A 25,526-nucleotide genomic window follows, 5' to 3' on the forward strand; every position below is an offset into this window, starting at 1 on the left:
AAAAGGAGTGGGAGATACAAGCTTCCAGTTATGGAAAGAACAAGTCATGGGGACAAAAGAGACAGCATAGGGAATATAGTCAATGGCATTGTATTAGCATTGTATGGTGACAGACACTTGTGTAAGCATAGCATAACCTACAAATTTGTTGAATCACTATGTTGAACATATGAAACTAATGTAACATTGTGTGTTAACTATACTTCAATAAAAAGAAAGAGGGGCCACTGGGTGGCTCAGTTGGTTAAGCGTTTGACTCTTGATTTTGGCTCAGGTCAAGATCTCATGGTTTGTGAGCTGGAACCCCATGTCAGACTCCACATTGTCCGCAGGGAGCCTGCTTGGGATTCTCTTTCCCCCTCTCTCTCTGCACCTACCCTGCTCACATACGTGTGCTCTTTCTCTTTCAAAGTAAATAAATAAACATTTAAAAAAGTTTAAGGGACGCGAGGGTGGCTCAGTCTGTTAAGTGTCCACCTTCTGCTTGGGTCACCATCTCACAGCTCATGAGTTCGAGCCCCACATCGGGTTCTGTGCTGACAGCTCAGAGCCTGGAGCCTGCTTCAGATTCTGTGTCTCCCTGTCTCTCTGCCCCTCCCCCACTCACACCATCTCTTTCAAAAATAAATAAACATTAAAAAAACAATAACTTAAAAAAGAAAGAAAGGGAGGGGCGCCTGGGTGGCGCAGTCGGTTAAGCGTCCGACTTCAGCCAGGTCACGATCTCGCGGTCCGGGAGTTCGAGCCCCGCGTCAGGCTCTGGGCTGATGGCGCGGAGCCTGGAGCCTGTTTCCGATTCTGTGTCTCCCTCTCTCTCTGCCCCTCCCCCGTTCATGCTCTGTCTCTCTCTGTCCCAAAAATAAATAAACGTTAAAAAAAAAAGAAAAGAAAGAAAGAAAGGGAAAGAAAATACAAAGAAAATGTCAGTTGGGGTGCCTGGCTGGCTCAGTCAGTGGAGCATGCAACTCTTGACCTCAGGGTTGCAGGTTTGAGCCCCACGTTGGGTGTAGAGATTACTTAAAAATAAAATATTTGAAAAAGAAAATAGCCATCTATTGAGGTTAAAATAAAACTTACATGCACTAAATGATTAAAATGCAATACCCATTCGAGAGAAAGAAAGAGAAAGAAAAAAGAGCTACATTGAATGTAATTCTGAAATGAAAGACACACAATAAATGTTCTTCATGATGACTGCAGGGAAAGCCATTGGATATATTTTATCATGGAAGATGGAGAACTTTAGTGGGAGTCAGTTTGGTGCAAACGAAAGAAGAAAATGTTCTAAAGAGCAACTTAGCTTAAGCAAATTTGTACTTGGTAAGCCTGGAGCCTGAAGCATAGATAGCAAAACGCTGGGCAGGAGTGATGTAAGAAAGATACTAGTAACAATCAGAGTAAAGGGGAAGAGGGAGACAAATTATGGAAGGCTTGGAATGCTAAAGTGAGTAGGTTAAAATAATCTGACAGGAATAGGATGTCATTTCAAGTTCTCAAATAAGGGTGTTCCTTATCAAAATGCTTTTATTTTAGCAAGAAGACAAGGAGACCTACCAGCAAGAAAATAGGGGGTTCAAGGTTGAGGGGAGAGAGGCATTCAGGTAAGGATGGTGACACTGGGTATAGAAAGAAATGGATGAACCAGAGAGCTACATCAAAGGACAAATCCAAATGACTCTGTTCCTGCTTCTCGGGGTCTTACGGAGAAAATCCCACAGTCCCACAGATCAGAGCCTCTAATAAATTCAGGATCTCCAACTTTGGAAAATCACCCTCTCCCAATCCTTACAAGTAGCTATTTCCAACTTCCACCTCACTCAAGTTTCTTTCATCACTACTTCTTCCTTTATCTCAGCAGCTGCCACATCTGTCTTCAGAGAAAATAGTAGTAATGTGAGAATTCCACCAACTTCTTGGGCCCTCTCCAGATGCCCTTAGGGACATCCTCACATCTTGGTCATCCCAGTAGATGAGGCATCTGTATCTCCTGTCCAAGGTCCACCTTCCCACCTTCCTGTAAGTTCCATGTACCCAGGGCCTAGCTATGGCCATCTTGCCTGTCACTGTACACTTTGTATTTTGCACACTACCTGGCATATAGCAGGTGTTAACTATTAACACGTTGGTTGAATAAATCTGTCCTCTTTATCTCCTACTTACAAGCTTTATTCCCTGGGTCTTCAAATCCTTTCTCCTTCCTCTATTTTTAACCTTTCCTTTTTTTACTGACATTTTCCCCTCAGCATCTACACATGCTCAAGTATCTCACATGATTAAAAAAAAAAATTTCTCAACTTTCCCCTGATCCTTGTCTGTATTTAGCCATCTCTCCATTTCTTTCTTCCCTTCACAGCTAAACTTCTAGAGTCAACTAGAATTGCTGTATGCATTTCCTTCTACTCATTCACTTCTCAACCATCTTATTATTTTTTTTTTTTTTTGCCCCCATCAACCCACTGAGATTGTTCTCATCAAGGCCACTAATGACCTCTTTGTCACATTCAATGAACAGTTCTTCAGACTTTATCCTTTTGCCCTCCTTATGGCATTTGACCCTACTGGCCCCTCCTTCCTTGAAACACTCTCCTCTTTTGGCTCCTGGGTCCTTCTTTCTCTTGACAGAGACTAGGCGTTTAATAAAAATAGGTAGTCTTAAATGAATGAGTGACTTAACTTCTATTACCATGGCGTCTCTCTCTCTCAGCCTTGTCTGATCTCTCCGTATGTGCTGGTGTTCCCTAGGGTCACGTCCGTACCCATCTCTTCTTGCTTTACACATTCTCATTGGTCAAGATAACCCACACCAAACATTACAATAATGACTAATGTGCTGTTCCCCATAAAACCTAGCTATTCAACCTGGGTCTTTCTCCAGAGCTCTAAACTCACTTTTACAATTGTTTATTGGATACTTCCATATGGACTTGCCATAGGTCTTTACGACTTAGTGTAAAGACAGGAAGCTTGTCTTTTATCTTTGTATCCCCAGAACTTAGTGATAATGCCCAGAGTTTGGTTAATGGAGGAAGATGCAAATGCATCAAAGATGTGAACTATTTCCAGCTATGTCAGGCTGAAGTCTTGGTTGACTGCTTCAAATCGCACTGCATTTTCTTTTCCTGAAATGATACGAGTACTGATTTTAACCATGGTGCATCCTCAGTGAAACAGAAACATAGGAATGTTCCCTTCTGCCTATTTTCCCAGATAACTGAAGTTTATCCAATTACGTGCAAAACATTTTCATTCTAACTGTTTCAAATAGGGCTTATTCAAAAAGGGATTATTAATCTCCTGTGGATTATACAGTGGAAAGAACATGACTGGGTCGTTAAGACCTCAATTGAGCTATTGGAGTATGGCTTTGGATAAATCACTTCTAAGGCTGAGTCTGTCATCTGTTTGAGCGGCCACTTTCCCTGCTTGCCTACCTCACAGGATCAAGTGAGATAATGCAGGTGAAATGTTTGGTAAATCCAAAAGTGTTTCACACATTTAAGATGCCACCATTTAACCAATTTTTTGCTTACTCAGAGGAAGCACCGTGAACTTAATTGTACAGGAAACCAGTGAGGATGCTGAAGGGTAGAATATGCATGGTTAATACTGTTGGCTCCTCTTCTGTATGGCCACGAATGCTAGTTTTCATTTTTTTGTTTTCCTAGTCTCCTCTTTCGATCTCTGTGAATTCTCATTGTTATCCTGTTCTTGCTTCTAAAACCTCCTCTTTCCTCTTTTAATTTGCTGCTAATTATATGCTGTGGGTTTGGAGATTACTAAAAATGGGTATAGATTAAGAGAAAATCAAACAGGGGCACCTGGGTGGCTCAGTCGGTTAAGCAACTGACCCGCTCAGGTCATGATCTCGCAGTTTGTGAGTTCGAGCCCCACGTCGGGCTCTGTGCTGACAGCTCGGAGCCTGGAGCCTGCTTCGGATTCTGTGTCTCCCTCTCTCTCTGCGCCTCCTCCACTCACACTCTCTCTTTCCTTCAAAAATAAATACACATTAAAAAATTAAATAAATAAAAGAGAAAATCAAAGAAAGACTTGTCTATGAGTGAATTAAATGAACAATATTCCATGGGACTGTTGTGTTGCTACTGTTTCCCCCTTATCTCCTTCTTCTTGGGTGGGTTTTAAATTTATTCTTTCAGCCAATATTGATTGAGCAGGGTGTGTGAGGCACTCGGCAGGCACTAAGGCATCATCCCTGCCCTCATGGAGTTTACAGTCTAGTGGGGATGCAGTTAAAAAGCCACAAATTACAGTGAAGAGGGTAATTATAATAGGGGAGGTATACGGTTCAATAGCGCTATGCATCAGAAGGGTCTAACCTGGTTTAGGGACTTGTGATGGCTCCACAGATTTGACTTTCCAGCTGAGACCCGAAGGCTGAGTAGGATTAAGTAGGCAGGGAAGAGGTGTGTGTGTGTGTGAAGAGTTCCAGGCAGAGACACAAGAAGGGGGAAAGTCTAGAACACAGAATGAGGTGGAAGGAGGAAAACAGCAATCATGCACGGTGAGTACTGGAGGAATTGAGACAATTACAACACAGCTGGAGCCCAGGACAAGGGACAGAGAGAGCTGAGCACAAGGAGCACACAAGAGGAGAAGCCGGAGAGGTTAGTGGGTAAGGAATTGGCAGAGAATTCTGGACTCAGAAAGTATTACTGTATTTGCAACTTCTTGTATTCACACTTCTCTTATTTTCCAATTAGATTGCACATTTTTAAATGTTTATTTCTTTTTGACAGAGAGAGAGAGAGAGCGCCAGCAGGGGAGGGACAGGGAGGGGCAGACAGCACAGAGCCTGACGTGGCACTGGATCCCAGGAACCGTGAGATCATGACCTGAGCTGATATCAAGAGATGGGCACTCAACCAACTGAGCCACCCAGGCACCCCAGATGGCACATTCCTTTTATTTTTTTTAATTTTTTTTTAACGCTTATTTATTTTTGAGACAGAGAGAGACAGAGCATGAACAGGGGAGGGGCAGAGAGAGAGGGAGACACAGAATCTGAAACGGGCTCCAGGCTCCGAGCTGTCAGCACAGAGCCTGACGCGGGGCTTGAACTCACGGACCGCGAGATGGTGACCTGGCTGAAGTCGGAAGCTTAACCGACTGCGCCACCCAGGCACCCCAAGCACATTCCTTTTAAAAAGGACTCTCGGGGAGCCTGGATGGCTCAGCTGGTTGAACGTCTGACTTTGGCTCAGGTTGAAGCCCTGGGTTCAAGCCCTGCATCAGGTTCTGTGCTGACAGCTCAGAGCCCGGAGCCTGCTTGGGCTTCTGTGCCTCCCTCTCTCTCTGCTCCTCCCCCGCTCACACTCTCTCTCTCAAAAATAAGCATTAACAAATAATAAAAAATAAATAAAAAGGACTCTCACTGTCCCTGTGATTTTGGTAGTATCACTGTCCCCAGAATGTATGATCAGTGAATTAATCAGAGCATACGGGAGCAGGACCCTGCCATGTTCATTATGAGGTAGAATTTACTGCCTCATCATCTTGTGAGGAAATGAGCCGGAAAGGCTTGGGAATCACCTAAGGCCCTTAATCTGCCATCGACTAGCTTTCGAATTTGGGGACAGGTTATTTCACCTCTTGAAGCCTCTCAACCATGGAGTCCGTGTCATGTGGATGGCTTCTATTCCGGAACTTCAATTTACTCTTCAACTTTTGCAAGCCAACCCACTTTCCAACCCTTCCCCTTCTGCTAGAACTTCTTGTAAAATCACCAAAGCCCAAGGTCTCTCATCAGGCCTCATCCTGTGCAAGCTATATGCCGATCCAGCGGGCCCTCCCTCCGCTAAAAACTTATTGGAGCCTCTAACCCATTCCCACTGAGCTAATGATTTCTTTCTCCTGATTCAAAATGCTGAATGTCTCCCCACTGCCCACAGAAGTGTGAACCCTTGAGCAAATCTGTTAATGCCTACCATGATCTGCCTTTTCCTTCTTTCCTTCTCTCTCAAGCAACCTTCTTTCCTTCTCTCTCAAGCAACTTCTCTCTCAGCGCTTCCTGAGTATGCTCTACATTACCTTTAATTGTTGGATGGCTTATGGTTATCCCCATCATCTGGGAAGCACTTCTCCACGATCTCTGCCTCGTAAATAGTTGAATCCATTCTCCTCGTTCTGCCTTGTCAGCCCTCCTCTCAGAAATAATCTAAACATCTCTTTACTCTCATTATTCTTCCAATTTCTACTAAAGCTAATGACGTCATTTGACTTGCATTATAGTTACACTTGCTTAAGTTTATCTCCCTGTCCAGACTGTCAGATTCTTGATGGTAAACATTTGGGCCTCATTCAGAAACTGTCTTACCTTCATCCCTATAGCAGCTACAAAGCACCGTAAGTAGCTGCGTTTCCTCTAGTGGTTCAGTGCTGTGCTGACACCTGCTGGTCACATCTGGCTTGGTCGCCCTGGCCCCAGCACCTTCCTCTCTAGGGTTAAGGGCAGAGACAGTCCATGCCACCCCTTACCCAGGCAGGCACTGGAGGCCTATGCTCGTGATACCACTGCCCCAAGCACCACCCTCCCCTGGAGACTCCAGGGACACGCTCACACCTGCTGGTCTCTGGTCTGCCTCTGGCATCTCCAGCCTAAGCTCAGTTCAATCTTCAAAACCTTCCCCACTGACCCCTACTCCAGCAATTTGTACTGCATATCATTCCCAGTACCACAAAAATAGAAGATCTCAAGGAACTGGGCATCGAGGAAAGAAAGAAGCAAACAATTTGAGACCAGGGGATGTGCAATCCCTCCTCATGACCTCAAATCAAGGCTATTTCCTCCAGAATGCTTGGTATTCCTTTTAACCTTTGTTGTATTTCTGGGAGGCTCTTGGGCCACAGACCTTCTTAGAGACAGTGTGATGAACCGGAGGTTGAGCACCGAGTTGGTAGGCGGGGCTTCAGGGGTGGGGCCAAGCCAAAGAGCCTCTCACTTAGGAGCTTCTCCATTCTATCAGCTCTCCCGGGACACCCAAAGCAAGACTGGCACCAGTGCACGCAGCAGGTGAGGGGCCAGCAATGACAGGAGGGTAGTCTTTAGGGGTGGTGGTGGCAGAAAGGTCCCAGCCCTGCCAGCCTGAGCCTTCCATATTGTGAGACTCTCACTTGACAGAATTCTTGGGTCCTCAGCAGAAAGGTCCAACTCAGTTTTCCCTGGGGCAAGGATGCCTCAGAAAGAAAGATGGGGTTTGGGACAGTGTAGAGGCAGGGCCGAGGCATGGGGGTGATGTGGGTGTGCAACAGAGTATGGAGACATGTAAGGACGTCCTAGGAGACATGGGGGTAGACATAAGGGCCAGAGGGGGAGCTGGAGCAGAGGGTCACAGGGCAGGACCCAGACAAGAGAAAAAGAGAGACTGAAACAGGGAGGGAAAGGACAGTGGAGCAAATGGGAGATAACAACGGGTGCAATGAAGAGCTGGGGAACAGGAAGGCCAAGGAGGAAGGCAGGCTCGCATGGAGCAATCTCCTCTTCCGGCTGTGGAGCCCGGGCCAGAAAACCCCAGGCAGGCCCAGGAGCAAAGCAGTTTTTCAGGCTCCCATTGAACCGGTACAGCTGGGGAAGAAACCCCTGCCCCAGTCAATAGCACCCATCTGCCCTGAGTCTTCAGGCTCCCATTTGGGTTTGGGGGAGAGGGCGAGGCTGCTCCTCACTGCGGTCACAGCCACATCCTGCAGCGCAGGGTAGGGGGAAGTAAGAAGCAAAACAACCAGAACCACGGGCGAAGACCACGGGGAGAGAACCCTGGATATATGCCAGTGATGTGCCACCAGGAGGGTCCTGGGGTCAGTCCCAGTAGAAGACTGCAGGCCTCCAGGACCGCCTGCCCCCTCCCGCCCTGGGGTGCTTGTTTCTCATGCTCACATGTGCATGGACCTCACTGAGAACATTCCAGGGAAGGAGGTTTCTTCAGATTATTTAGTTCAAAGCTCATTATCATTTGCTATAGCGACTTTGGCCAAGTTGCTTAATTCCTCTTAGCTTCAGTGTTCTCACCGTAAGACGGTGACACCGACCTAAGGAAGGGTCGGGAAGACAATTCCCATAAAGTACTTGGCACATAGGTTCTCAATAAACGTTAGTTGTTATTTTTATTAGGGCTCCTGAGATCCCCCACCCCCACCCCATTTCTTTACAGACAGTAGAGCACACGAGCTGACATGGGCTTTTGGGGCCAGAAAAACGGTGGCATTTGACATTGGGTAAATTCTTTAAAGCGAGCCTCAGTTTGCTCAGCTGTAAAACAGAGAGTCATAGCCACACCTCATAGACACATGGCACACAGTCAGCGTCCACAAGGGTAGAATGATCAGCCAGGTAAGGCGGATCTTCTCCACTGTAGGGCAGCAATGGCCTACTTCCCCTTGAGACTTCACGTGTGAGGCCAAGCCCCTGTGAGCCTTCACTCCTCCAGCCAAAGCTATTACTGCTCCTCTGGGTTTAGAAATCAAAATTTCCTACAGTACCACTTGAAAAGAAATGAGAACAGGCCTAGAGAACCGAGGGGGCCCAGGGGAAAAAGATGAAATGATGACAATGGGCAAGAAACCAGAGTAAGGGGGAAAAGCCATGTCTCTCTTTCTAAGGATGCCTGTGGCTGTCTTCTGGCGACTAACCACATGCCCCCACCGCCCCCTTCCCCAGGCACTATGGAGTCCTTCAGCTCAAAGAGTCTGGCACTACAGGCGGAGAAGAAGCTACTGAGTAAGATGGCAGGTCGGTCCGTGGCTCATCTGTTCATCGACGAGACCAGCAGCGCGGTGCTAGATGAGCTCTACCGTGTTTCCAAAGAGTACACGCACAGCCGGCCCCAGGCCCAGCGGGTGATCAAGGACCTGATCAAGGTGGCGGTCAAGGTGGCCGTGCTGCACCGCAGCGGTTGCTTTGGCCCCGGTGAGCTGGCCCTGGCCGCCCGCTTCCGCCAAAAGCTGCGGCAGGGCGCCATGACGGCACTCAGCTTTGGCGAGGTGGACTTCACCTTTGAGGCTGCGGTGCTGGCTGGCCTGCTGACCGAGTGCCGGGATGTGCTGCTGGAGCTGGTGGAGCACCACCTCACACCCAAGTCACACGGCCGCATACGCCACGTGTTCGATCACTTCTCTGACGCGGGCCTGCTCACCGCCCTCTACGGGCCCGACTTCACTCAGCACCTGGGCAAGATCTGTGATGGGCTCAGGAAGATGCTGGATGAGGGGAAACTCTGAGGGCCCTGGAACCCAGCACAAGCCACCTTGGCCAGAGAGCTGACTGAGGAAACAACCCGGAACGAGCTTTCTAACCCTGCTCATCTGCACTAATGCTTGTCAGTCCTCGGGCTTCGTCTTTCCTAAGAGTGCTTTGGACTCTGAGACCACCCCACCCCCGAACTGCTGGTGGAGAAGAAGCAAAGCTGAGGGTTGAGGCCTCTCTCCCACTCCAGCCCCAGGACAGGAAACAAAGCTGCCTGAAAAAGACGAAGTGAAACTTGGATCTCTATTTCCCCCATAAGGGACATTTGAAACAGGGAAGCCCCCTCCCCTGTGAACCAGGGTAAGAGGGCATAGCCCATCTAACCCGTCAGGGGACCCTAAAGACAGAAGTGGGAGTGGGGGCCCCTTAGAGCCATCCTAGACCTCCAGCTCCAAGTAGAGCCTGGATGGACACCAGAGGCTCTGTTCCAGAGTGCAGGAAGAAGGGGCTAGGGCAGGGGAGATTCTCACAGGGGAAATAAAACTACTAAAGCATGCACAGGGCTCAGTGTTTAATCTCTCCAGCTTCTTACATCTTATGACCATCACAGAGGTGAGGGAAAGAAAAACACCGCTTATCTAGCCTCTCACCATTTCCAGACAGGAGACAGAGGCATAGTGCCAGTAGTATTGGGGTTCCCTTGCCTACTGCTGCTTAAGAAACTCTAAAAGAAAAAAAAAAAAAAGAAAAAGAAAAGAAACCAGTACCACAGATCAGTGCTACAGATTGCAAATAAATATGCAGTGAGGAGCAAGGCATAGATCAACAGCACTGGTGGGGAGAGAGTGTAACAAAGAAACTCCCGCACCAGCAAGTCTCCCCCAACTGTCCTCCTCCTCAAACTCCAAAGTAATTCCTCTGTCATCCTTTAGCCTCACACATGCTGAACAGAGGAGCGGGTCAGAAGGGTGAACTGGTGATGTGGAGAGTTCCAGTTCCTATGTTGCTGCTTTTTCTCAGAGCAAGAGTTATAAACAAATTATAGTGGACTGGTTGGTTAAGACTGAGCCCAAATTCTTTACATTGAGACTGGGGAAAAGCCCCAGCACGGTCTGCCATTCTCTGCAGAGGGGCTAGATCACGGATTGCCCCACCCTCAGTGACATGCTTGGCTAAGGTGGGGAAGGTGGGGAGCCAGCGGGCATTGGCTTACTACTCCTGGGCTCCCTTCACCCCAGAGTTATAGAAATCCCATTTTTCAGTTATAAGAGGGAAACGTACGATACAGCAAATAAATACTACTTCAATATAGCACCAAATAAATTAGGTAACATAGTTGGAGACGGAGAGGAAGGAGGCTGGGGGCTGAGGGAGTCCTCGCCACCCTGTTCTAAGGCCAAGGGAAGGTAAAAGGGACGGGGAAGCCAACAGGGATGTAAAAAGAGCCTTTTGAATCTGAAGGACAGCTCTAGATTCAGACAAAGAACTGAGGAGGGGTCTGCTCCCCATCCTCTATTCTTGCCAATCAAGCTGCCCCGGGCCAAGGAACTCTAGATCAACGAGAAGGCTGGAACGAAGGCAGGAGGGAGGGAGGCGGGCCGGGAAGCCATGTTCTTGAGCCTCACCTCAGGCTCCTCTCCCCCTCAAGTTGCTACTTCAACATCTTGCTTCTCCCAATCATTTCTGGGGACATCAGAGTTTGAAGATTTCATCCTCCTGGTCCCGAAGTGTCCGGGTCCGAGAGGTCCGGGTCAACGGGACCGGACCTAGGACTGCTCGCTGCTGCATCCGAGGGGAACTCAGGTGAAGGCCTGACTCCTCCCCAGGTAGCCTGCAGGTGAGGAAAGGGGGCAAAGTGACAGGTCAGGGGAAGAACCTGAGAAAGGGCCCACTGAAAAGGTATAGGGGAAGCTGTCCTCCTCTCCTAGTATACATGAGCTGCTTGCTCTCAGATGGAGTCTCATTACCCTCTCTGTAAATTCTAACCATTAACGCTCCTTCATGGATCATCAGAGCCATAACAACACTCAACTATTTTATTCCAATGAGAATATAAAACCATTTCCCGCTTCTCTACCCGTCCCAGCAGCCATTGGCTCTGTCGTTGTTTCAGGGCCATCTGGGGGAAAGGCTTCACATCGCTTCTGCTAACACTGTGCTTACTTACTTGTGTGTCTGGTCAGGCAAGGCTGGAAGAATGAAGAAGTCTATGGAGGGGCGTAAAAGGAACCATTCAAGACTCACCCACTTTCCCCCTTTTTCAGCTTCTGGGCAGCAGCCTTCTTTGACAGGCTGATCTGTGAATCAAGCTTCTTAAGGAAATCAGAGGCAGAGAGGTCATGGATGGGAGTGTGGGGTTCCCAGCCAGGTGTGGGAAGGACTTCACCGTTAGCACGTTCTGAACCTGTTTCTCGTTTCTTCCTGTCAGCTGAGTGTGGCTGAACTTCATCCTTACTTGACTGTACTTCTTCCTCTCCCTCTTTCTCTTCCTCAGAATCCAAACCATTGAACAGGTCTCTGGGCTCTGTCAGGATGGGGATGTAGAGGGTTTTCTTCAGGAAGATGGAGTCATTAGTATAAAGGCGGTTTGCACGCTTAATCTGTTCCATCTTTAAAAAAAAGTCACCGCAATTAATGACAGTAGTAATGATCAGTCTTCTATCTGTACAGCACCTCAGGCCTTTTAAAGTGATTGTATAAAGTCTTATTTGACCCTATAACAACCAAGCTAAAATACAGAGGGTTGATATTATTCCTATTTTATTTTATTTTTTAGGGTATTTATTTATTTATTTACAATATGAAATTTATTGTCAAATTGGTTTCCATACTATTCCTATTTTATTGATCAGCAGTTTTCATACTTTTTGGTTTTAGGGTCCCTTTGCATTTTAAAAAACTATTGAGGAAAAAAAAAAGCTTTCATTTATGTAGATTATAGCTATCAATACACGTTCTTATAAAGTAAAAGTGAACAAATTGAAAAATATGTACTTATTTAAAAATAACCCATTGCATGTTAACATAAATATGCTAATGAAAAATATTTTCCAAAACAACAACAAATGGAGCAAAAAGAGAGGCAGTGCTTTATATTTTTTCAAGTCAGTTTAATGTGTGACTTAACAGAAGACAACAGAAGATTCTCCTATCTGCCTTTACATCTGATGGGCTATAATATTACACGTCATGTAGCTTCTGAAAAATACAGTACACTTGTGAGAATGAGGATGAAAAAGACAAAGTCTTACTATCATTACTATGAAAGTAGTTTTGACCTTGTGGATCCCTGAAGAGTCTCATGCTGGGAACTTCAGTTAAAGATGAAGGAACTGAGGCTCAGACAGGTTGTTACTTGCCTAAGATTAACCAGCAAATTAATGACAAAGGTGTAATTCGAATTCTGGGCCTTTTTACTCCTTCTGGGAATGCTTTTCACACGAATATTAATAATTTTGCTGACCAAATTATTTACTTAGTACCTATTTATCCATCACTGGACATAGTGTCTGGCATGACCATCCACTTGCCGCCCAAGGTAGAAACGAGGGTAGATGCCATCCTCAACTTATACTTTTCTTTCGCCACCCATACCCAGCTGGTCAACAAGTTACTGCAAAAAACGTCTCTTCCAGTCTTCCTCTCTCCATTTCTATGCATCTCCCCCTGCTGACATTGATATTTATTTATTTATTTATTTATTTATTTATTTATTTATTGAGAAAGAGAAAGAGAGAGAGAGAGAGCACACGCAAGTGAGAGGAGGAGAGGGGCAGAGGGAAGGAGAGTGAGGATCTTAAGCAGGCTCTACACTGGGCTCCACACTGGACGAGGGGCTCAATCCCATGACCCTAAGATCATGGCCTAAGCTGAAGTCAACAGTTGGGCGTTCAACAGACTGAGCCATCCAGGCATCCCTGACATCTATCTTCCTAAAAAAAATTAATCTGATCAACCCACTACCCTGTGTATAAACTTCCTATGGCCCCCCACTGGCTCAGAGATAAAATTCAAATTAGCATTCAAGGATTCTCGATCTACCCCAATATGATGTCTAGCCTCATCTCTCTTCTGCCATCTATACATTTTGCCATCCTGAACTTTTCATGTCTTTCAAACATTTTATGATCTTCCACACCTTTGTGTCTTTATCTGTCTGACACACTTCTCCACTATCCCCTTCTCTGCTGGGAAAACTTCCACTCATCAACTGTCACTCCCTCTGTGTCACCTTCTCCAGGACTCCCAAGGTACACTGTAAACATTGCCATGTAACACCTATCACCCTATTGTACTGTTATTCACATCTTTGCACATTTGTCTTGCCCAAACTCTGTGAGTCCTTTGAGGGCGGGGATGCTGTCTCTGTATCCCAAGGCACTCCTCAGCATGACACAAATTTGGCATACAGCAGAGGTTCATTAATGCTTTATGAGTAAATAAACTAGATAACAAAATATAGACATCTCAGATGTAGTATATTAGTAAAAATCATATGCTATAATGTGTTTAAAATAAAATTGGATTAATCTGAACAATAAAAAAAGTTAAAATTGGCTTGCAGTTTTGTACTTTTATTTAGCCCAGTGTTTTGATGCTATTAATTTTATTTTGCCTAGATAGTATCCTAGGTCCCTTCTAGCTCCAAGATGCTATGAATTATTCTGTGAATTTTGTTATTTTATTATTTACTAGAAATTCCATATAAGGCCACATCATTCCACTTAAAAAATTTTTTTTTAATGTTTATTTTTGAGAGAGAGAGAGACAGAGTGCAAGCAGGGGAGGGGCAGAGAGAGAGAGGGAGACCCAGAATCCAAAGCAGACTCCAGGCTCTGAGCTGTCAGCACAGAGCCCAACACGGGGCTCAAACTCACAAGCTGTGAGATCATGACCTGAGTCGAAGTTGGAAGCTTAACCAACTGCGCCACCCAGGCACCCGAACATCATTCCACTTTTTAACAGAATGTAACCAGGGGCACCTGGGTGGCTCAGTCAGTTGACTGTAGGACTTCGGCTCAGGTCATGATCTCACAGCTTGTAAGTCTGAGCCCCGCGACGGGCTCTGTGCTGACAGCTCAGAGCCTGGAGCCTGCTTCGGATTCTGTGTCTCCCTCTCTCTCTGCCCTTCCCCCGCTCATGCTCTGTCTCTGTCTTTCTCAAAAATTAAAAAAAGAAAAAAAAGAATGTAACTAAAGCCAAACTCCAGAGGAGTCCTAGACTGCTGAGCCACAGTCCACTGAGCTAGAAAGGCCACTAGAATCTAGTTATTTATCTCTTTTTTGAGAGAGAGAGAGAGAGAGAGAGAGAGAGAGCGAGCAAATGAGCGAGCGGCAGAGAGAAAGAGAGAGCAAGGGAGAAGCGGGGCTCACCTGAAGCAGGGCTCGTGTTTTACCTGAAGCGGGGCTTGAGCTCACAAACCATGAGATCATGACCTGAGCCGAAATCAGATGCTTAACAAGTGAGCCACCCAGGCGCCCCTAGAATCTAGCTGGTTTAACAGAGCAGTTCAAAGTGATGATTTTAGAATGAGACAACCTGGTCTGAATCTTAGTTCTACTAAGTAGACTTGTAATCTGTAGCAGGTTATCTTCCTAGGCCTTTCTTTCCTTATCTTTAAATATTTGGGGAATAGTTTTAGCCACCTCCTGAAGTCTTATGGAGATAATATATAGAGCTTGGCACACACTTTGTGTTAACACTAAGGTAGCTGGTGTTAGGTAACTACCTAGTGTTAGGTAGGTAATAACCTAGGTAATTATCATTATTTAATATACCTTCTGCATTTTACAAATGGTAAGGAAGCTGAGGGCCCAGACAGGTGAAGTGACTTATGCAGTCACTCAGCTAGTAAGCAGCAGAATGAGGCCAGAACCTAGAACCCTTCACTAGGCTACAGAGCTTTTTTTGTACTCAGGAGGGGACAGGGCTGTAAGAAAACCTCCACATATAACCGATCTACAGTAGCACAGTTTCCTTCTTTTCACAGCTTCAGAGTCTCTCCTGGGATGCAGGAGCTGCTCAGTACTTTCATATCTCCTTCCTTGGTGTGGGCCATGGCCTCTACTTGAAATGTGGCTTTCCTAATCCTCCCAATCTCCACCTGTGGGAATCTTAGCCACATTTTCATTAGTTCAAAAAAACCATCTATTAGCTTCTATGTGCTAGGGACTATGCCAGACTCTAGAGATATAAAACTGAAAGAAAATAGTTCTGTCCCTTAAGGAAAGCACAGATTATTGGAAAGACAAACACGCAAAAGGTATAAACAACTGGATTATAGGCTTGCAGAGAAGCTAGAGCAAGGAATTTCTAAGTGTTTCACGGCTCCTTAAAAACTGCACTTAATGTCCTCCCCTGCCTCCTTCCAAGTAAAAATTAATCTTCTTTTCTGATTTCCTACCCTTTATTAATACTTCTACAAAGTCACCACATTCTGTCACCTGCAATCCATATTTGCGTCCCTGTTCATTTCTCACTAGATTGCAAATTACAGAAGGGCAACAACAACACATTGTATTTATGTTTCTATCTCTTAGAATGGTTAGCACAGCCGTTGAAACATACCAAGCATAGAAATGTTGGCTAAACTCAACAGGGTATGGAAAAAAATTCATCCATTTTAATGCGATGTTTCTTACACCTATCAAAGAGACCCCACGCGTGACCTGAAATGCCTGGTGTAGAGAGTACCTGTTTTGCACCAAGGAGGCCACCTTACTGGAAAGAAGAAGGCAGAGCACTGATGAGGTATAAAGACCCAGAAGAGAAAGACTTTAAAAACTTAGAACTAGAGGGATTAGAGTACTGGTCTCACAAAAACTCAGAACTAGAAACCAGCCCTGGACTGTTTGCTGTAAATGTTTAATCACTTGCAATTAAAACGTTTATGTGTGGTTAACAGTACAGGCCTTGGAGTCTGACAGACTTGTTTGAATTCCCACTCTAACACTCATTAGTTATTTGACCTTGGTCACATTGGTTAACCAATCTAGGTCTCAGTTTCTTCATCTGTAAACAGGGGACAATACCTGTATGCTCGATAGGACTGTGAGAACCAAATGGGCTAATGTACATTGAAAGCCTCTAGGATAGAGACCGACATGATAAACAGAAGAAGCTCCTCTCCACTGGAGCAGTGGCACAAGATCTGTCCCAACCAGACAATGCAACATTGAGATGGGAAAACCAAAAGATAAAGGGTGGATCAGACCACAACAGAATTGGGACAATTTCAGGGGAAGCTGCCCAGAAGGGCCATGACATTCTCCTGAGGAATAAATCTCTTCTACATGGTTGCCTGCATCCCAGTCGTGGAAAACTCACCGTCACCCCGTATTTGAGTGCTAGTCCAGCCAGGGTGTCTCCGGGGGCCAGCTGATGCTCGAGGCGTCTTTCCCTCACCGGGGAGCAAGCCGACTGCACCAGGCTTCCGTAAGAACGAGCCCGGCTCCCTTGAAGCAGTCCCGACCCCCCAAGGGAGGCCTGTCTAGAGGGAGAAGCCATCTCCTGACCCTACCGACAGCCGGGGTTGCAACTAAGGGAGGCCCGGCTAAGCGCTCAATAGTGACGGGGCCGGGGTCTAGGAATGGATAGCCAGAGGATCCTTTTCCCTTCTTTCTTCTCTCCTAATTCTCCCGCCTCCTCCGGTACTACGCACCCCCTCCGCTCTCGCGTCTCCTCCCTCCAAGCCCCTTTCCCACAAATCTGTACCCTGAGTGTTCAGTCCCTACCGGTGTCTATCCTCAGGACCCCGCCGACTTTCGACCCCCGCCCCCCCCCGCCCCCCCGCCGCCACAGATCGCTACGCTAACCTCTGACCTTTGAACTCTAGTTACCTTCCTCCACACTCAGCTCAGTTTGCCCCCTAGTCGGACAGCCCCGACCTCCTGAATTCCCCCCACACCCTGGCTCCGCCCCGTCCTGGGGTTGGTCCACTAGTGTCAGTAATAAACCCGGCCCACCCGCGGTGGGCTGTCGGCCGGAGACTAGGCGCGTGATGAGTGCGAGAGCTCGTAGCACACTTTCCAATCCGAGATCCTCTAAGGCCCGCACAGCACCAAATCCGCCACACTCTCAAAATCAGTCTCCACATTTAGGTTCTTCCCCTGCAGACGCCCCGAATCTGTCAAGATGCGAGGGCTGGGCGGCAAGCTCTTTGAAAAAAAAGACTTCATTTCCCAAAATGCCCCGCACGCGCGCGGTCGCCGGGTGGCGTAGGAAGTGCGGGCCCCTTGGCAGGCTGGGGCCGGCTTGCGGTAGCGCTGTGCATGCTGGGAAGCGCTTCCAGGGAAGTAAGGAGGCCAACCGGAAAAGAACCCGAAGGAAAGGAGACGCCCCAATCTTGCTACGGTGGCCTGAAAGGAGAGGCGAAGCAACCCAGGAGAATTGCTCGTTTCTGGGCCTCCGTCGTGATGTCTTTCAAGAGGGAAGGTGATGATTGGAGTCAACTCAATGTGCTGAAAGTAAGCGCTAGAGGAGAGCGCCGGGAGCAGCTTCACTGCCCTGGGAAAGAGCTGTTTTGCTGCTCTGGCAACAAGTCGGGGTGGGGGGGGGGGCGCGGCGCGAGGGAGCGACTAGAGATAGGTAGTGACCCCTTTTTCTCCTTGTGATCTCTGTTCTCATGGTCCTTACTCCCTTTCAATCCTCGTCCTTGTCGTTTCCCGTCCCATGCTTTCTTCTAACTCTCTGATCCCCCTGTAGAAACGAAGAGTCGGAGATCTGCTGGCCAGTTACATCCCAGAGGATGAGGCGCTGATGCTACGGGATGGACGGTGAGGACGAGGAGTGATCAAGCCTGAGGGTTCTGCAGTTAGAGGCTCAATAAAATTTTATCAGGGGGGAGAGCTGGAGTATCTAGGATTAATTGCTAGATCAAGGTGGGACTTACAACCGAGACCCCTCTCCCCCCCCGGGAGCAAATATCTTCTCTCCTCCTGTCCAGCTTTGCTTGTGCCATCTGTCCCCACCGACCTGTCCTGGACACCCTGGCCATGCTGACTGCCCACCGTGCAGGCAAGAAACATCTGTCCAGTAAGTTTGAGGGAAGACAGGGGTTAGAGAAGAAATCCTCCAGATCTCTGCAGATCACTGTTGCTTCTCTGTTTTTAATTCTTTCCCCTGTCTCTTCAGGCCTGCAGCTTTTCTATGGCAAGAAGCAGCCAGGGAAGGGAACAGAGCAGAATCCAAGACAGCAGAATGAATTGAGGAGGTCAGAGACCAAAGCTGAGGTAATCAGGGTGGGGAGAGTGTGTTCCCAGTGGGTCTGCTTGAAGGGTTTTGACTTCTTTCTGGCTCTGAAGACTCTGACTCTGTCTCCCCTCTCTATACCAGGCTCCTCTGTTAACTCAGACCCGACTTACCACCCAAAGTGCTCTGCACAGAGCTCCTCACTATAACAGCTGCTGCCGCCGGAAGTACAGGTCTGTGGGGTAGGAAAGCCAGAGGTTGGAAAGGGCAGAGGAGATAGATGGCTCAAAAATGATTGTATTCCAAATTGTATTCTCAGGAATACTAGTAGTCCAGAAATGTTAACTGGTATTTCAGGAAAAAGAGAATTTTTTTTTAGGTTTGGAAAAATGGCACTTTGTAATCCTAATTTGGATAGTAATACTAGTATATATTAAGGGCTCTACAAAGTCTTAAAATTAAAAAACTTCAAAAAATTTAACCTAGCCTTTAAAGAACTCAATTTGATTCCAAAAAACATTTTTTTATTGTTTATTCATTTGTGAGAGAGAGACAGAGTGTTAGCAGGGGAGGGGCAGAGAGAGAGGGAGACACAGAATCCAAAGCAATCTCCAGGCTCTTGAGCTGTCAGCACAGAGCCCAACACGGGGCTCGAACTCACGAACCACAAGATCATGACCTGAGCTGAAGTCGGAGGCTTAACTGACTGAGCTACCCAGGCGTCCCCCAAAATTCTTTTTCATGCAGAACACTTACTAAAACATCTTAAGGAACACAACATATGTATATGTATATATACCATATGGTATATATATATATATATATATATATATATATATGATATACAAATTTATATTTAAGATTTTTATTTTTAAGTGACCTGTACACCCAATGTGGGGCTTGAACCCACAACCCTGAGATCAAGAGTTGCATGCTGTATGGGCTGAGCCAGCCAGGTGTCCCTTGAGGGAAACAATTTAGGAAGCACTGCTGTAAGGGGTTGGGATTCATAAGAGAATTGGCCCTTATCCTTTACCACTTTTATAGACATTGATTCTTCTCTACCCAGACCAGAAACCCCTCGTCCCTCTGTCTCCCATTTCCCTTTGCCACCCCCAGAGGTTGAACCCAAGAGTGGGAAGATCAGTAGGGAACCCGTGCCTGGGGCTGGCCCACAGGCCAAGGAGTCAGCAACTGTCTCATCCTCTGCACCCATGAGCCCCACGAGAAGACGTGCCCTGGATCATTACCTCACCCTTCGAAGGTGAGGATACAGAATCACCTTCCTTAAGTTTTCTCTTTTCTCTCTGACTCTCCTTTTTTCAATCCTTCTCAATTGTTGTTGTTGTTGTTTTCCTTATTCCCTACTAACTTCTTAAATCTCTTTTCCTGACCTATTCTCTTTGTTATTTCCAGCTCTGGATGGATCCCAGATGGACAAGGTCGATGGGTAAAAGATGAGAATGTTGAGTTTGACTCTGATGAAGAGGAACCCCCTGATCTCCCTTTGGACTGACACATTCCATTCCCCCACTCAGTTCAGAAGTAAATTTCAGTGGGCTCTGGAAGCCGAATTTTCCTCGAGTCTCCTTCCTTGTTCCATTTCAGGATTTCAAACCTGCATTCTCAGCCTGGCCAATTTTTCCCTGCAATGTACATGACTCCCCATACTTCTAACCCCTCCCCCACCTTCTACCAATGTCATGCCAAGCGTCAGCTGCACGTAGCCCAATGCCCTATTAATAAGTCTGTCAGAAGGAGGTCTGTGCCCTTCATGTTGTCTGCCTTCTTCCCCACCGCCACTCAAAGTCCTTTCCTCCTTCAAATCACACGAGGGTTGTGGGTAGACGCCGGGGGACCTGGCCACGTCTGGAAAGAGGGTTGGGGTAGGTACTCTGTGAGAGCAGAAAGGACTAAATGAAAAGACAGGGGTGTGGGGAACACCAAGGGAGGGAGCTCCCCCACCTCCTCCTAGTAACTTGAACCTCTCTGTCTGCTGATCCCCAGAGTATAAATAATCCCCTGATGAACTGGCAGTAACCCTTGGGTGTTAGTGCCAAGATTCCCACCCCAGAGCCCAAGGAAAGAGGCAGGCAGAGTGGACAGAAGGGCCTTTATTTACAGGAAGGGGGAGAGATGAGGATTTAAGCATTCAGGGCTTCCAGCTCTGGTTGGTAAAGGGAAAGGAAGTGTTATCTCTTTTTTTGCTGGCGACCTGTAACAGGAAACAGTAAACACAAGTCTTTCTTCCATCTCTTACTTCCTGCAGAGGTGCTCTTCTTTCCAGGTCCTTGAGGCCAGACTCATAAAGAGGTAGTGTCTTTGGCCAGCAAGCACGCCCACCCCACATTAACAAAATGAAATAAGACATGACATGGCAAGTAAAAGTACCATGCTCCCAAACGGGTATGTCTAGCTCCTTTCCTGCTTTTCTACGGGTATACGTTTGGGGGCAGGGAGACTCTTCTATACTTTTTAGTCACTTAGGGGATTTAAACTTCACGTGTGAATATTGCTTTGGCTGTACCCCAGGCTATTAGTCCCTAAGTCAGGCTTCAGAAGGATCTACTTGCCCCCATACAGCATGTCTGCATTTACTCACGTAGTTCATTGTTCCGGGTCATGGCCTGGGCTGCCCGAGCACGTGGCCCCTGCTGTGTGAAGTGGTAGCCAAAGCGGACAATGGAGGGACACTGCTCGAGCACGGTGGCCATCTCCATCTCCACTGCATCGCCAGGCCACTGGCGCTGGGGGACGGAGAGGTGAACCCTGTCAGCCCCCTTCTCTGTGTTGTTCACCGCGCCATACCACCAACCCTTTGGGAGGTTGAAAAAGCTTGTTTCATCAGAAGGGGTGATAAGAGGTGCTGACCTTGGCTCCCCTCATAGAGACAACGAAGAGGTTTCAGACAAGATTAGGTGAGATCCTGACCCAGTGGCAGCCTCAGGGAGGAGACTCGGTGAATATTAGTTGAATGATCAGGGGACCAGGGGAGGGAAAGCTCACCTGGTTGTCTACACGGAGCTCAGTGAGTGTGGCATTTTCCCGAACTGCCTTCAGCACAGCCATGAGCCCTGTGCTGCTAATGAAGTTGGATTCAATGTTCAGGCTCTGGAGGCTACGATTCTCACGCAACATGTCAGCCACCGCCTGGGTAGTAGGGACTTGGGTTAGGATTAGGGGACAGTTTCACAGATGACTGAGGAGAGAAAGAACAGGAGCAAGAGGGAAACACAGCTCTTTGAGAAGAGTCCTTGAGGAGCTGTAGGTGGGGTGAGAGGGACATGGAAGGGAGCACAGGTCGTAGGGGAAGCAGGGAGGTTAAGTGTGTGGTGGAGTTGGCGGGGTGGTAGAGCAGGCTGTGGCTCTCTGAGAAGGTGATCTGAGGATTTCCGAGCTAAGAGCCATGGGACTGAGGGTAGGAGTCTTCATCAGGCCATCCTAAGATTACGTGATGGGAATAGCATCCCCAGCACAACCCCAACCCCTTATGACAGCCCTGGCAGGGGTGCATGTCAAGGGGTGCATGTATGGGGAGGGGGCTGGGATTTCAAGTTGCCTTACATTGGCGATGGGGTCACCACTCCTTGTGGCCACCAGACTGAGGCTCCGGACATAGGTATTTGTCTTCATGGCCTCACACAACTCAGTTAGCATGGGTATCGGTATGTCCTGTCAGAGGAGAAGAGATGGTGGGCTAAGGGACCCACATATCTGGGACTCACATAGTTAATCCCATTTATTATTTGGAACATAGGGGTCAGATACCTGTATGTTATTGAGGTTCACCTCCTCCAGCTCCTTGTCATTGTTTCTAACGCTCTTTAGTATCTCCTCGATGTTTGTGGGATTTGGGGGCTCATCCGGCACCGGCTTGTACTTGTCAGGCTGCACCACACCTGGCGGGCAAGGGCCAGAAGGAAACCACGACATGTTCCCCACAACCTCCTCCCCGTTGGTTCTCCCATTACTTCTGTACCAGGTCCACTCCATGATTCCCATTTCACCCTTTGCTACCTTTAATCAGACCTTGGGACTGCCTTCCCAAAGCCCTGGATGCCATGCTTCCAAACACTCACTGCTAATGCCTTCGGTGTTGCAGATTTCTCCACTGCAGATGGCGTCATAGTATTGCTTGTTGCTCATCAGTGTGTACATGCCCAGAATTGCTGGAGAGAGTACGTAGAGGGGGAACAAGGAATGAGAAGAAGGAGTTTGTTCCAAATCCCCTCCCTTCTCATTCTGAATCTGTTGCAGTTTTTTAAAGCCTGACTTCTCCCCCCTCTTCCAAAGAGGTTCCCACTCTCCCTAGGTCCCAGGGTTTCCTTCTATGAACTGCTTAAGGTGGTAGTTTTTAAAACTTTGAGGGGGGGGGCGGCGCCTGCGTGGCTCCATTGGTTAAGTGTCCAACTCTTGATTTCAGCTCAGGTCATGATTTCACAGTTCATGAGATTGAGCCCCGCATCAGGCTCTGCACTGACAGCACAGAGCCTGTTTGGGATTCTCTCTCTCCTTCTTTCTCTGTCCCTCCCCACCTCAAAATAAATAAATAAACTTTAAAAAAAACAACAAACAAGTTTGAGACAGAGCTAAGGGAAGGTCCCTAAGGAGCCCCTAGAGGGTAAGGGAGAGAAAAACAACAGTGTTTCACATTCAAAAAAAAAGAGAAAAGAGTGAGGGAGTCTGTTAGACTTCCTCCTATTTCCAGCCAGAATAGTTCTACTTTTATCTGCTTTATAATCCCTATAAACTTGTCTCTGAGATGTGAATGTATTAGATTAAAAAATGAATGAGTGAATACATAAGCAAAAACTTAAAACCATGACCTGAGGCTTTCTCTAACATTCATGTCCTGTTCAGGGCCTTCCTCATTAGTCCCATGGCCTGGCTAGAACAGCCCTGCCCTGGATCTCCCCACCCTCCCTAACCTTCCACTGCCGCCCACCTGCAATATCACACATTTCGGCGTCTGTGGCATGGGCCAATGCCTCTTCCAGTTCAGGCTCCAGAGTGATCTGCTCCTGTGCAGGAATTTCCCTCTTGGGCTGAATGTAGGGTTTCCCTGATGGGGAGATGAAGGGTGGCTCAGGTGGAGGTCATTCCTCCTACGATTCTTGTCTCTAGCTTCCTTCCTTCCTTTCCTTCTCCAGGAGGTGGAGTCTTGAGTCACTAGGGGCCACCGTAAGGCCCAAGTCCTCTACCAGCTCAGGACTCCTGGGTCCCCTAATCTCTCTTAAAAGCTGGAGAGTGAAAGAGGCATGTGTGTTTCAGGGTGGCCAGGTCCCTGGGCAGCTAGAAGCTGGAGGGTCAGAGGGAAGCTGGAGGGGGTGCACTTGAGAGATGACCATTGGGTTTTGGTAGGCATGGTTGTTAGTGTCTCCATACCCTTCTTCTCGCCTGTGAAGGGCACCAAGTCATCACGTTCTTTGACCTCTAGTGCCTGCTGTTCCAGATACTGCAAAAGGGCATCCCGGTCCAGTGGCCCCGTTGGGCTCTTCTTTGTCTGGTCACGTTGTCTTAGTCCAGCGGGCAGGAGCATGTTCTTCGGGATGAGTTTTGGGGAGGAAGTCAGACCTCTGATCTGGGGTACCTCCAGGGTTCCCTAAACATCTGCACACACCTTTTCCCTGGCCCTCTTGGGATTCCAAGCCCTGTAGGCAGCCCTGATCTCAGCCACCCGGGGCCCACCACCCCTTCCTCAATGCTCGGAGGCTGCCCGTTTCCTCGTTGGTTCCTTGTGCCAGAGCCCCTACCTCGGGGTCCATCTCCTGTAGCTCGCAGTCCAGCTGCTCCAGCTCCTCGGGGCTCAAGGTCTTTAGGATCTCATCTTCATCTATGTCTCTGTATTTCTCCAGTTCCTTCTGATATGATGACATGATGGCCCCACCCCCTCCCCACTCTGGTGCTCACGGAGCCTGGAGGGAATGGGGAAAGTGATTGGAGAATGGAAAGATACACATGGACACAGCAGGACACAGATGAGCCAGGGGGCAGAACGATGAACTGGATGCCTTGGAGGCTAGAAATCTAGCTGGGCAGGGGAAAGTGGGGACTTATGTTGTTTAGTTAGAACCAGAGCTTCCTTCTTCCTGCTTCCTCAGCTTCAGCCACCCTGGATGGGGATCCCAGGCATCCAAGCGTGATTCGTCTGCCCATTGTGTGACAGAGAAATCCTGGCAACACCCTCCCTTATAACCTCGTCCGTCCGTGCCTCTTGCCCAAGCACAGCTGCCAAGGGCCCTGCCAGCACAACTGGCCCCAGGCCCAGTTCCTATTGAAAGGAAGGGGGGCATACAAAGAGTTTCAGGGAAATTCCTCTTCTCTTCCCCACGATCCAGTCTTTTTTCCTAAACTCGAAGAACGCAAGGGGGAAGAGAGACAGTTCTCTTACCCTACCCTCATTTCCTCTTTTATTGTGGGGGAATCAAGATTTCACTTTCTATGTTTGCTAAAACTCTAAATCCTAAGGGAAAGCAAGGGCTCAGAGGAGCTGGGGGGAATGCCAGGTTGGGGGAAGTGTGGTGTGGTCTCAGGAGAAGGGGCTGAGTCCCCAAAATTTGTCCCTGACTTTGGACGGGAAGGTGACACCGGACCAATGGGTGGGAAATACCTTCTAAATGCGATAAAGTTTCTCTAAAAACAGTGGGAAGATTAAACTTGCACAATCTCTTACAATACAGAAAATACACACAAGCTACACATACACACCATACTGAATATGAAAGATCCAGAAAGTGTGTGAGATACTTGCATGGACAATGTACACTATGGTTAAGGGATAGGACAGACAGTGGCAGAAACATACGCTGAGGGACGGAGACACTCCACATCATTCCCGAAAGGAGCCGCTCCTCTCCTCCCACCTCCCACCAGGCTCTGGTCCATAAGCCCCCTGCCTTCCCACCTACCAGTCCTGGTGGCTACCTCCCTTCTCACCTCCCCTTCTGTCGGTTGGTCTGTCAGTGCTACTGGAGCACTGTCCCCGCGGCAGGAAGAGCCCAGTGCCGGGGAGAGGGTGGGGGAACAGTGAGCTCAGCATTTTATTATTTTAGCTCTGGCCAGGTGGGGGGTGGTGGGAGATCACATATACACAGCCCCCATACCCTGCCCAGCCCTGAGAGCCTCTAGTGGCCACTCACAGCCA

General features: G+C 47.9%; 4 protein-coding genes across 5 annotated transcripts; 2 read left to right on the plus strand and 2 right to left on the minus strand.

The window, feature by feature from the left end:
- The first annotated feature begins 6,897 nt into the window (after positions 1 to 6,897).
- TNFAIP8L2 (TNF alpha induced protein 8 like 2) lies at positions 6,898 to 9,749 on the plus strand. The gene is made up of 2 exons (XM_043576284.1): positions 6,898 to 7,027; positions 8,669 to 9,749. Exon 2 carries the CDS (start codon positions 8,674 to 8,676, stop codon positions 9,226 to 9,228), a length of 555 nt encoding a protein of 184 aa, XP_043432219.1. The 5' UTR covers positions 6,898 to 7,027; positions 8,669 to 8,673; the 3' UTR covers positions 9,229 to 9,749.
- On the minus strand, positions 8,090 to 17,356 carry LYSMD1 (LysM domain containing 1). The gene is made up of 3 exons (XM_043576283.1): positions 16,520 to 17,356; positions 11,438 to 11,802; positions 8,090 to 11,024 (listed from the first exon to the last, which is right to left on the minus strand). The coding sequence occupies exons 1-3, from the start codon at positions 16,697 to 16,699 to the stop codon at positions 10,886 to 10,888; spliced, it is 684 nt and encodes a 227-aa protein (XP_043432218.1). The 5' UTR covers positions 16,700 to 17,356; the 3' UTR covers positions 8,090 to 10,885.
- A 117-nt stretch (positions 17,357 to 17,473) lies between these two features.
- On the plus strand, positions 17,474 to 19,952 carry SCNM1 (sodium channel modifier 1). The gene is made up of 7 exons (XM_043576282.1): positions 17,474 to 17,658; positions 17,897 to 17,967; positions 18,138 to 18,226; positions 18,326 to 18,423; positions 18,527 to 18,615; positions 19,452 to 19,646; positions 19,799 to 19,952. Exons 1-7 carry the CDS (start codon positions 17,608 to 17,610, stop codon positions 19,896 to 19,898), a joined length of 693 nt encoding a protein of 230 aa, XP_043432217.1. The 5' UTR covers positions 17,474 to 17,607; the 3' UTR covers positions 19,899 to 19,952.
- A 526-nt stretch (positions 19,953 to 20,478) lies between these two features.
- On the minus strand, positions 20,479 to 25,406 carry TMOD4 (tropomodulin 4). 2 transcript variants are annotated; one of them, XM_043576280.1, is made up of 10 exons: positions 25,319 to 25,406; positions 24,136 to 24,297; positions 23,768 to 23,924; positions 23,328 to 23,444; positions 22,462 to 22,551; positions 22,151 to 22,281; positions 21,947 to 22,054; positions 21,389 to 21,532; positions 20,985 to 21,129; positions 20,479 to 20,597 (listed from the first exon to the last, which is right to left on the minus strand). In XM_043576280.1, exons 2-10 carry the CDS (start codon positions 24,256 to 24,258, stop codon positions 20,575 to 20,577), a joined length of 1,038 nt encoding a protein of 345 aa, XP_043432215.1. In that variant the 5' UTR covers positions 24,259 to 24,297; positions 25,319 to 25,406; the 3' UTR covers positions 20,479 to 20,574. The 2 variants fall into 2 exon arrangements, with proteins under 2 accessions (XP_043432215.1, XP_043432216.1); XM_043576281.1 differs by having other exon boundaries at positions 25,291 to 25,382.
- Positions 25,407 to 25,526: the final 120 nt, after the last annotated feature.

The sequence above is a fragment of the Prionailurus bengalensis genome, chromosome C1, assembly GCF_016509475.1.
Source record: "Prionailurus bengalensis isolate Pbe53 chromosome C1, Fcat_Pben_1.1_paternal_pri, whole genome shotgun sequence".
Taxonomy (NCBI): domain Eukaryota; kingdom Metazoa; phylum Chordata; class Mammalia; order Carnivora; family Felidae; genus Prionailurus; species Prionailurus bengalensis.